The sequence below is a fragment of the Paramormyrops kingsleyae genome, chromosome 1 (genome assembly GCF_048594095.1).
Source record: "Paramormyrops kingsleyae isolate MSU_618 chromosome 1, PKINGS_0.4, whole genome shotgun sequence".
Lineage (NCBI taxonomy): Eukaryota > Metazoa > Chordata > Actinopteri > Osteoglossiformes > Mormyridae > Paramormyrops > Paramormyrops kingsleyae.
Genome location: NC_132797.1, coordinates 32,154,151 through 32,166,596, shown reverse-complemented (window position 1 = coordinate 32,166,596; position 12,446 = coordinate 32,154,151). Strand labels below are relative to the sequence as shown.

Sequence of the window (12,446 nt, the reverse complement as noted above, 5' to 3'; positions counted from 1 at the left end):
AGATGAGGTATCACTGCTGGACATTTTATGGGGCTTATAGCAAGTTTAGCTTGTACATTAACCCAGAGGAGAAGCCAACCCTTCAACTCACTTGCAGATGTTCTGCTTCCAGTCGTGGTCTCAGGTTTTTACGACCAGCCTGCCTCCCTCCCCTTCCTCTCCTCTGCAAATATGTTTTATTTAGAGTCTTCTCGCCCAGCGCCCGTGTCTGTCATTGTTTAACGATACTTCAGCTCGCAGGCAGTGGCGCCATCTTTCTTGCAGGAAACCATGCCACTGGTTGCATTATTTACCCGGCGATGATGTGGATGACGGTCCTCAGGCACACAGGTGATGGGGGATAATGGGGTCTGGCCGGCAGTCGGCATCTTCCTGTTGCTGGTGGGCGATTCCCAAACACGTACCGGTTCAAAAGCCATCATCAAGCCCTCAGTTATTTCTAATTAAAACAACGGCTGCAGCTTGAGGGAGGTGCCACAGAACAATGACGCAGCTGGTAGGAGAGGATTGTCATCATCATCATCATCATCATCATCATCATCACTTAAAGGTAGGATTTCAGTCCAGTGGTTCACTGTTTCATCTCAGGGTTTTCCCACCGTGGAGTGGAACAGGTTGATGGAATACTTCATTAAGAAATTCATGCGCAATAATCTCACGCATTTCCTGGACAGGATGTTGTGATTGAGAGAGTGTCACATTCCCGCCTGTTCAGGTCAATCACGGTACGTCGGTGTTTCCATAATGGATGGCTCTGGCATCAGAACGAATTTGGAAATCGCTGATTTGGGGAAGATCTGAAGAAGCTGTGCATTTTTTTTTGTGAATTAGTGCAAGGACATAACTTTGATCTATTAAAGTAACAGTAATTTTAATGATGAAGTCTTGAGTGATGCAATGGAAATAATATACACACTCAGTGGACAGGTCATGAAATTCTCCTGCTTGTTAACACAAACAGAATATAAACACAGCACACAGACAGGGTCAAGAGGTTCAGTTACTGATCAACTGACCATTAAAACACCTGATGTAAGGAATTTTGAACACGGTTACGATTGTTGGAGGTTCCAGCAGCTCAGAAAAAAGCCAACCTCCTGTGATTTCCATGCATTACGGTGTCTGGAGTTTACCAAGAAATGGTGCAACAAATACAAAAAAAAACATCCAGTCAGTGGCATTTCTGTGGCTGAAAACACTTTGTTAATGAGATGGTCAGAAGAGAATGGCCAGACTTGTTGAAGCTAGCAGGAAGACCAAAGTACAAAAATACCAGCCCAGCATAAGAGTGGGATGCAGAAAGGCATCTCCAAACACACAACTTGTGAATTTCTGAAGGCAAAAGCGGGTCGTACCCGGTTCTAGCTAGACAGAGGTTCCAGACCAAGATTTCAACTCAACCAACCAATTGAGCATAAAGAGTCACAGAGTACTCAACTGGTTGGTTGAAACAAAATCTTGCTCTGGATTTTTACTTTCTGGACCTTAAATGTCTGTCTCTGCAGCTAAAGCTACCTAAAAAGTGTTTTTTTTTAACCAGAAGTGAATAATTAGAAAGATGCTCTCTCTTAATAAAAATAAACTAGGTCTTTCACTTCCTTTAGTCTAAGAGAGACTAGCACTTTTTCCTTACACGTGATCAGTGGGTCGAGCAAGGCTAACGTTAGCGTCTGAAAGGCGCCCTTAGAGACCTTGGAGGGCCTCGGGGCAGGCAGCAGCCCGGCGTGCCCATGCTAACACGCACTCCACATTCCTCTCTACCTGCCCGTGTACCTGCGTCTCTATTGTGCTTCTGGCATTTGACTTTTCGATAATTAGCCCTACAGCTAACAAAGAGTGGCCGGGGAGGGGGTGGTGGGGAGTGTCGCAACAGCGGTGTAAACAAAACAGGCCTGATTTCGTAAAAGCCCGAGGACAAAACCAAATAACAGCAAATCCCTAAATGCTTGCCAGCCTGGCACATTAAGCGGGCGCGTACTGACGGACCCTGGCACGGCACAGAGACTGCTCAGCCCCCCCAGAGGCAGAGGGGTGGAAGCTGGTGATGACGAGGGACGGTCCATTTCGACAGCAGAGTGGTTTTCAAGCCGCAAAGCTCGCTGACCATGGGCAAGTTGGTTTACTGCCACTGATGGAAGTAAGCGGTCCTCAACGTGACTGTCTATTAAGAGGCAGCATGTAGGTATTTTCCCCAGGAAAGTCCTTTAAATTCAGGAAGGGCAGCTACTCTTCCTGAGACAAGAGCCTACAGCACAGCATTTCCTTAAACGGCAGCAGGAAATCCCTCCCACACTAATATCTCCAGTCTGGAAACTGGAATAAAATCTAATACATCAGAAAGAAAGACACAGCGGTCGAAATGGGCTTTAAATGCTGAGTTAAATCTAAACTAAAGTGGAAGGAGGTTTTTTAAACACCTTTTAAAGGGATTTGGTGGATAAGCCTATTTTTTTTACCTAAAGGATTTTAGAATCAATGGATGAGAAAGGATTTGTTGGGAAGACCCGGGGGGGGACTTCTTTAATACGGCGTGTGAGGGGAATCATTTTAACAGGAATTCCTCCGCATTTCAGAGCTGTGTTTGCATCACGAACACTCAGCCTGGGTGTTCAGAAGACACATCAAAGTCTCCTCAGCTAAAATTCTGATGGGCGGGTGCTGACCTCCCCAGATTTACAGCATACTATCTTTCAGGATTATGGTACAGCGGGATGTCTTCCCAAAATATGCATTTTCAGGCGAGCCGTTTAAAATAAGACACTTCCGAATAAATTAGAAAATATTGTGGCTGGCCGTTAGTCAATTCAGTTGATTATAACCCTATATAACTCCCTTACAGTATTTTATGTATGGGCTTGTATTAAAATAGTAATTATGTAAAGTAGCTGTGATTTAAAACACCATCTGGAAAAAAAAATCAGCAGTAGCATAGCAGTAGCATGAGGTGTGAGTTGAATCTCAGCGGTACAGACGCTCAGCACAGTGAACCGTCTGTGAAAGAGCAGAAGCAAGACCTTAGCGGGAAATTTAGCGGTAACTCAGGAGTCAAATGGGGAAAGATTCGGAACCCTGGAAATGGCCTCGTTAACAAGGGAGCGGGGATTCTCCCGGCCACATGTAACCATATCAACACGTTCTCATATTTTACTGAACTTTGCAAGAGATTAAGGGTTTCAGTCATTGGCTGGACGGCGGAGACGGCACATGTGTGCCCTTACTGTGCGACATATCAAACTGCGCAAACACAGTGAATGGGTGCCAGACAGTATACAGTACCAGGCTAGCCTGTTCGGTTAATATGGCTCATTCAAGATCCAAGATTATTACTGCATCTAAACTATCTGGTATCTGTGATATCCAATATGAGAGTGTGAGATAGGCTATCCTACAGAAAACTAGACTTTGGTTTTTATTTCTGGAATTATCTCATTGCATCTCGGTCAATAGTATTACAAACAAAACCAAAGGCACACTTTAGAGAGCTAGGAAATAACATGACATTAGAGGGAAAGAAGGTATAACGGATGTAGAAAATAAACGCAGAAGCATTTTGACATTTTCATATGCAGATTTAAATTTATTATGAGCGCCATATTAAGATAAGCATTGCAAATTATACAGGAGAGAAAAAAATAAACATTGAAAGTAAACATATTTCTTCGTGCCCTTGTACTTTGGTAAATTGAAAACTGGAATTATAGTAAAATCCCACCACCCGACTACTCACAAGGCAAAGAAATCTCGTAAGTGCTATACTGCGGTACAGTGCGTTTTTCCGCTTTACACAGATACTACGAAACTTCTAACTGCAATTACACCACTGGCAGTATATGAATTAAATTGTGGTATTAACTATTTTCACCATTTGACATTAGTTTTCCATCATAAAAAGTATTTACTGTAGTGTGTCCTGGGAAATTCGTCTTGCGCCTATAAACGTTATAAGTAGGCCTACTTTAGGTACTGAAAGTTAAAAATTAGAACGACTTCTCAAAAAATTGCTGACGAGACTGAATTTCCGGCCACATTTTCCTTAAGAACAGAGTATAGTTCTCTATGCGTTGGCCACCATTTATTTGATGGCAGTGTATTGTCTAAACATTTAATTTGGAATGGTGTGACATCAGACTGCTTACACACTTGTCACCTAAGGTCCCCAGATCCAGCGAGGCATGTTAATAAGCCTGGAAAAAGTGCTGTGTCGGTCCATCAGCAGGATTTAAGGGAGATAAGACACCCAGCAGTGAACAGTGCAAGACTGCCCAGCACGACCATGCAAACCTTAACCTTGGATTCATACATTAACCCCCCCCCCCCCCCCCCCCACCCCAGCACGGCTGAGGTGATTACCGTAATAGCTGAGCTGTGTTATTGAGACATTTCAGCATGAAATTTGTTTTTCCTCACTGAACTTTAAGCAGAAATTCAAGTGCCAAGTCTCAAAAGCCAAGAGGGGCTATTAAGCGATAATTACTAATTATGCTAATTTGCAAAGTTGTGCTATTCCATCCCTTGGTCATTTTATCTGCGGTGTGCTCCTGAGAGAACAGCCACCATTCAATGTTAATAACCTTTTTCAGCCTCAGCTAAACGTTCAGTGGAGGACAAAGTGTCCTAAACTGGGGAATATTTTACAGTTAATCAGGATGTGACTATGAAAGTGCCTTGATACCAGGCAGCACACTTATGGAAACGACCTTCATTAACCTCACAATCACCAAGGGTGTTTAGCCATATTTTAATGTTATTATACGAAATACGAGAAACACAAACAGCCACTTACAACCATAATGAATCCGGAAAGCCGATGTGGTCCATTTATAAATCAATGCGGCTCATGAAATACATTAATAATGATTTCCCCCACGCACCCACTGAAACAATTTGTCCCTTTTAAAAAGTCACACCTCCAATTTAAGTCATTTGAACTAGTTTTTATCCATCTACTTTTAGAGACGGATTTTAGGAAGAGTTCGATGGTGATTCAATGTGTGCGTGTTGATATATAATTTAAATACATTTTAGAATTGTATGCATTTACTTTTAATACTTATATTTATACTTATATAATACTTTCATATTTTGTGGGAATATCTGCATATCGAACCTTTCCTATAGGGCCCCCAAGCAGGACACAGGCAGGTATCATAAGGCAGCAGAAAGCATCTGGTGATCCCAACTACACCAATCAGAGCCATTAAGGACAGAACCGAGACTGCTGAGGGGATTAAACCACGACTGGGATTCGGATTGGGATTCGGATCGGGATTCAGATTGGGATTCGGATCGGGATTCGGATCGGGACTTGGCGGTGAGTAATCCGGCTTTTCATTACTACACATCGCGGCATTTGTGTGACATTTGAGGGACCAGAAGCGGGGGCTGCTGTCACTATCCCCTCAGCAAATATCTGAAAACGATCTGTTTTGCCACCGAGGAACGAGAGATTCCCCTTCCTGCCCAAGGGCTCAACTTCATGTTTGTGGCAGAAAAGTTTTTTTTTTTTTTTTTTTTTAACTTGCAGGGGCAATTCATCTGATTTACTAACCGTGCTTCGAACGGACCGCCGTCTGGCAGACTGGAAATATGTTGACCTGGGTCTGTGGTTGTGGCACTCCTGGAAAAGCCTTCCCTTTGGGAGTGTGTAAAATGTAATGGCCATATAAATTATGTGACTCCTGGAGACAGCGCCTGTGTGGCTGTCATCCCTTCCTCTTTCTGTTCCAGCAGGAGGACACTGTTCAGTACCATCGGATGCAGTGCTCCCCCCCTTTTTTGTAAACGTGTTGCAGTTTCCTCCTGACGAAATCCCTAGCCCTCAGAGGAAAGAAAAGGAAAGACACGGAGATCACTAAACTGAAATGCGCTGGCATGCTTTTAGCACGTATGTCACGGGCTCCCAGCAATTAGCACGGAAAAATATTACCTCGTTCACAGAGTGAACACTCATGTCTGGAAAAAAACACATTGGACATACTTCAAAATCTTTCCCCAAACACATTAGAAGACAAGCCAATTTCTTTCAGTATTTTATTTATATATATAATTTGACTTTGTGCACAGAAACAAAAAGCATAGGCCTGTACAAAGCCTCTTCCAAGATGCAGTTCCTTAGAGCACAAAGGCACTCCTGGTGCTCTGACTAGTTGGAGCAGTGAAAAATACAGTGTGATTTAGAGACTGATGACGTTAATGATGAAATGCTGACCAATGTATTTCCCTCCTGATTCTTTCTATGGCTTGACAAATGGTGCACGGAGGAACCTGTAAATCATGAAGTGAGTCGGCGGCGCGCAGACGGGGCCCCGTCGGGGTCATTATGAGAGAGGACACACCGTGTTAGCGCTTTTACACGCGCCAGTGCGGCGCGCTTGGCATTTACATTTCACTACGGAACAGACGCCGGCCACAGGGTTTCGCCGAGCTAAATTTCCACGAAAATTAAGTTTTTAAAATTATGTTAAAATATGGCAGTCAAAAAAATGCCCCAGTTTGTTTTCCTTTTCATAAACCCCAGACTGCTAATGTTGCTCCATTGTCCAAAAAGGACAATATAGCGGGAGAGACTAATGAAATCAACATTAAAATCTGCTTACTGTATTTCCTTTCAATATACAAATACGTTTTAATGCAAGAGCTGTCATAAAATAATCTGCAGCATTTGCTGGGGATTACTCCATCGAATAACATATCCCTGTAATCCGAACACTGTCCTATTGCCAAAAGCACAATAAAAATCATTGTCTGGCCTTTCAATATGATGAATACATATTAAAATATCACAAAGAATTATAGTACCATCCTTATTATTATTAAAAACATTTAAAAATCCGTTGATGGATTATCTATTTTCATACCCGTCAATTTGAAATGGAAGGACGCAGAGGAGCGTGTAAGCCTGCGACTGTACCATCAGATAAGGTGTCCTTATAATCACGTCCATCTGCTGTTGTCCAGATAACCGCTTCAGCAGGTACGCCCCTGACATACACAAAGCCAAGCGCGGTCTCGACGTGCGCGTTCGCAGTACGCGGTCCAGGGCTTTGAGGTACCGAAGGGAGGGGCACGTGGAGGTCAGAGACGGGAGGCCGATCGCCCCATCAAGATGTCAGACATAGAAGTGGTTGGAGAAGCGACGCCACACGCTGCTGATGCAAAACCAAAATAGTTTGCGAGTTTTTTTCCCCCTGTCCAGCTGGGTTATCATTCACCATTAAACTTAAAACTGCAATAATCACAAAGATAATAAGGAAAATAAAATCAAAATTTAAATTATATTATTCTTCTAGTTACAAGGAAGCCAAGTTGTACCGTAATACATAATGTAGACACACAATCCGTAATTTTGCTAATAGGCGAACTGTGTCCCTGTAAAATATCAATCAGTATAAATGAGCAATAACGCAAGTCACTTTGGATAAAAGTAATAGATAGGCTAGTAAAATAATTTAGGCACTGTTTATTTTGACGATGCAATAAAACGAGTAATGAGCACTCTGGGGCTCAGGTAACTTTTACATGGCGCCGCTATTTGTGGGCCGTCCAACGATATCAAACTGAATCAGCAACAGTGATAAATTGCCCATTTTAAAGTATAATGTGATACTCTGAAGCATGTCTCCCGCTAATGTGCATGTGTTTCCCATATTCATATGCAAAGCCTAATGTTGTGTAACCAATTCTGTCATTCCATTATGTAAATACATTTTCCTCAACATTATATTTTATGTTTTGCCGTTCTCGCCTAAATTATTTGGGTGTTAATATCGCAGGCTGTGGTGAAGCTTCAGTTCCCTGCATGAAACGCAACGTGTACCGTGACATGCTGGGGAAACATAATTTAACGTCCCATTGTCACAAGAAACTTTGTCTATTGTTTCTGTAGGATTTTGAAAATGTCGGCTGACGGAAAAGTATCATATGTGCAATTTTTCTTCATTTTATTTTTAGCCCAATGGGAAATACTCAAGTGTTAATGGCATTAATCATGGCTCTGATTTTAATATTGCTAGTTATAAGGCTTCAATCGTGACTGTGATTGACACTGCATGAATAGCTTCATTTCAATAGTACTTACTAAAATTACAGTCAATCAAAAAAAAAAACTTTAAAATACAGATCAGATGTATGATGAAACAGGTTTTGTTTGAGTGATTCAGCTGGAGGCTGAGCCCAGGTGACACACATCATGAACAAGTTCCAGCCATTTGGTCTGTTTTTTAAATAATTCAAACTGACAAGCATATCGTGCCGAATTTGAGGTGTGCCGCTCAGCCCAAAATATACCAGAGGCCCTGGCCATCTCCCAACATGGGATTGCTAAAGAGAAGAATGGCCAAATAATGGGGAAAATGGCAAAAAATCCTACGGAGCGACAGAGGGGACAAACTGAGCCGGGTGGCAACCAAGCCGATGAATTACACATTATCAGAAGATCCAGGCATTTCCTGCATCAGTCAGGGAGCACGGTAAACGGCGAAGCTTCAGCATGCCACACAAACCCGTCATGGAGACGAAGCCGAGGCCCAGAACCTTTGCGGACATTCATTACTCTGATGGACAGGTGCGGGGTCCCATGAGCAGCCATTGTGCCAAATACACGCACCTCCCGTCTTTGTGTGAGTGCAGGTATAAGCAGAGACTTGCACAGCTAACAGGCCGGGCGTGCATCTACTAACATGGGTACTGCCTTTGTAATTCAACAGCTCTGACTGTCCTCCATCCATAAATGCCAAACATCTGCAGATGTTTCCATGGGACTGTCTTTCAACGTGACAAGTCCAGGCTTTCTAACTTTCTGAGCCAGCTCCAACAGACCAGGATAATCAAGGGAGATCCGGAAATGAAACGGTGGAAGTGCAGAAATTCAAATATTTCAAATGAGGGCATTTAAACCTCAGGCTGCTGCCATTTCACTCGGGAATATTTGATATATGTGGCAGGTGGGCAAACCATTGTGATGTAACTATCAGTAATAGAGTCATTTAAATATTTGCAGTGTCAAAAAATGTGAAGATGGTTTAACATCACACTGCAGCACACTGCAACACACTGGAAGAAAAGCTATGTGAAGAGTAACTATATGATGGAAGACCAAACTTGTACACCCTTTAGTCAAAATAGTTTAATAATATTACAGATTATTTCTTATTAAAATTAACTTTGTATGATGGCACTCTTGTATGTGGTTCATTATTATTATTATTATTATTATTATTATTGAGTTCACCTGTGAAATCTTCACCTGCGTTATGATTTTTCTTTTTTGTATATATTTTTAAAGTCCCGAAACTGTAAACTCATCAGCAATAAATTTGGACCTTTAGAAAATACAGTGCGATTTAAATAAAGTTTATACAAAGTCACAAAATACAGTGCGGGAAAGTCAAATGGCAAAACACAGCCTCAAACGGTCAACTAACCGATCCAAACTGTTCTTTTTTCTTATTTGCTCTTAAAGTACACTTAAGCAATACATATAAATATATATATGTGTGTATGTGTGTGTGTGTGTATATATATATAAATATATATATAAGTATAGCCTATATAACGTAGTGAAACTAATAAGCTATCAAAAGAAAAAAAAATACTAAATGGCTGTATGAATAGATGTACAGTATATAGTTTATAATTATAACATTTAAAAATCATCCGCACAGTGGTGTTGTAACAAACAGTTACACAGAAAATAAAGATTCATATAAAATGTAATGAGAAAAGTGAGCTAATGGTAAAGTGCTGCACTAGCAAACAAAAACGAACAGAGATTAAAGTGTTATTAAAAATTAAACATACAAGAATACTCCGACGTATAAGGTACAGTCTAAAAGGCGACTAGGCAGTTTTCCATTGTATATGTTTAAATCGCTTGTTTCGGGACTGACGCTTGCATGTAAATTCACGTGATGCATTTATTCCACAATTAACAATAGCCTAATTCAATTTGTTAAAAGAGGCATTTCCTGCGGAAACTTTGGAGGGAGTTTCCATTTGTCATTAAAAAGGATGTAAAAAGTTCTAGGTGGTTCGGAATAACAAGCGACGTACTACAATTAAGGGGGGTGTTAATTGGGCGGCCCCGATCGCTTGAGTATTTCCCAGGAGTGACGAGCGCTAAGAATAAGTCAGCCCAATTTTCCGACTATACCTACGCGCACGCTCTCTAATAATAATAATAATAATAATAATAATAGTAATAATAGTAATAATAATAATAAACTCGTTCAGAGCAGTCTGCCCGTGTATGGTAGGTTAAGTGGAAACTGAACAAACCTCCTTAATATACAGACAATCACAACCTTATGGTGATTAGTTAATGACTGTAACAGTGTTTTCAATGTGGAATTTACCCTTTTCGGGGGCGATTACGGATAGCGGCTGTTTCTAAAGCACAGGTGGACATTTATTGATTTATGGGGTATATCGGACAAAGTGCCAAAGTGACACGGCGCGGACGCGACATGCGGCGATGCCCCTGTCTGACAGCGCTTAACCCGCTTAAATGTCACCTCCATCGGAGCCGATTCGCGGCCAGCTGTGTTTGCGCTATAAAAGTTTACCTTTTCTCTTTGACCTCCTCCTCCGTCTCCTTTTGAACTTGCATTTCAGCTGGCTGCTCGGAGCCCCCGGAGCGCGGCTGCCGTGGCCGAGGACCGAAGCCATCGTGGTGCCTCCTAAGTAGTTCAGCTTCACTTTGCGGTCTGGGGCGTCCCTCGAAGCCGCTGGAGATGCTGCCTTTCTCTTTATTCCCCCAGTCTTAAAGGGTGTCCCTCGCGCAGATTGAGGAGCGTCTGCTCGATCACGCCCCCCAGACTCCGCGCGTCGGCTGCGGCGCGCACTGCCGCTCCAGGCGCTCCAGGTTCTGCACCTCTGCCTTTTTGGCACCAGCCACTTTGAATCCGACCATGCAGGAAGCCCATCTATTTGCTGCCGCAATTTCTAATTAGACCCAATCATGACGGCGTGCAGGCTGTGACATCAGCGCCGGTACCGCTACCCCAGCACCACCCCCAGTCGGGCTTGCAAACTCAGCTCGTATTTGGGTAGCTGAGTGATGGGTGAACAGCGTCCCGTTGCCGAAGATGTGTCCTGCGTTTCTGCTCCAGGCGCGCCGGCTGTAGCATTTCAGGGCTCTGCGGCTGAGAGAGAGCGAACCCTCTTATATTCGCCTTAATATGAGCTCGCAAGTTACTGAACCTTTATTTCGTCGCCTGACTCCACAGTCTTTCCCTAAGCGCTGTTTCAAATACTGAATATGAATACTGCCAGCAAACACAGCGCAGTCGGATTTATTGACTGGGCATGTAATATCGCCCCTAAAGTTCATTATTATTCATGATAATGTATTAATAAATATGTATAATTCCTATTATTTCTCCTGCTTTAATATTAGGCTGTCACAGCATATCTAGTAAATATCTAGCTAAATATTTCCTCTAAAAATTATTTTGCAAATAATTAAATGTATAATTTATCATTTATAATTGATAGTTTAATAGGGCAAAAAACGCTGAAAGGAAAAGTAGGAAGGATATTGTGGTGAGGGAACTTGACCTGAAGTGACAGTTTACATTCCCTACTGAGTTCATGATTTTTAAATCACAGCGGCTGATCTCTTGACTTGCATTTTTGCGTCCCTATCTCGGTGTAGGAGATTGAATTGGAATTTTCTGACATTCACATCTGAAGGTGAGAGATTACACTCTTGCTGGCTTTTTTTTTTTTTACAGTTGATACATTTATTATTTTCATACAGTGCTGTTGAAATATTTTTAAGGCAAGTGGCATTTTCAAACGTGCCATATTGCTCAGACAGTGATGCTGCTTATTGGCTACTTCAGCCTTCTCTAATGCTACATTCAGAATCAGGGCAGCACACGGCTAAATGGTTAAGGTACCATGTGGGGGAGCAGTGCCCCTGCTCTAGCGCCTCCTAACTGTGACTTTTGGCAGTGCACCTGCTTCCGGATGTGTTCCACATAGTCGCCGGACCTCTTTGCTTCCATTCCACATGCATGATGATGTACAGACACAGTAAAATGCCAGACAGCATTTCAATATTTTTACCCTTAAATTTGACCTGATTCGTTATTGAAAATGTCTCAAGGATAAAATAAAAGAAAACATTGTCGCTTGTTTAATTTTACTCTATTTCCCCATTTTCAGTGTTTATTTGATATATATTTTTATTTTTAAATTATTCTTTAACGCATTATTAAGCATTTATTAACCCCGTCTATTGTTGGTGTTGCTGTGTTTGATTACTTCTTTGGTATCATTTCCAGCAGAGGATTCTTTTGATTTTGATGCATGTTTTCACACTAAACTGCTGCCTGAACCAGCGGTTCAATCGGAAGCCTCTAACTTGCTTTAAATGTCTAACTGGCTGCTGTTATTTATTTATTTTAATGATAATATATTTACCCAGTTCGCAAAGACCCTGA

At 42.0% G+C, this 12,446-nt stretch overlaps 1 protein-coding gene across 1 annotated transcript in view; it reads right to left on the bottom strand.

Annotated features, from left to right (window-relative positions):
• adarb2 (adenosine deaminase RNA specific B2 (inactive)) overlaps window positions 1-11,117 on the bottom strand; it is a 113,166-nt gene extending 102,049 nt beyond the window's left edge. The window contains exon 1 of the mRNA XM_023805658.2: window positions 10,563-11,117. Within this exon, the coding sequence (XP_023661426.1) occupies window positions 10,563-10,665 (103 nt within the window). The 5' untranslated portion in view covers window positions 10,666-11,117. The remainder of the gene's footprint in view (window positions 1-10,562) is intronic.
• Between the last annotated feature and the right edge of the window lie 1,329 nt (window positions 11,118-12,446).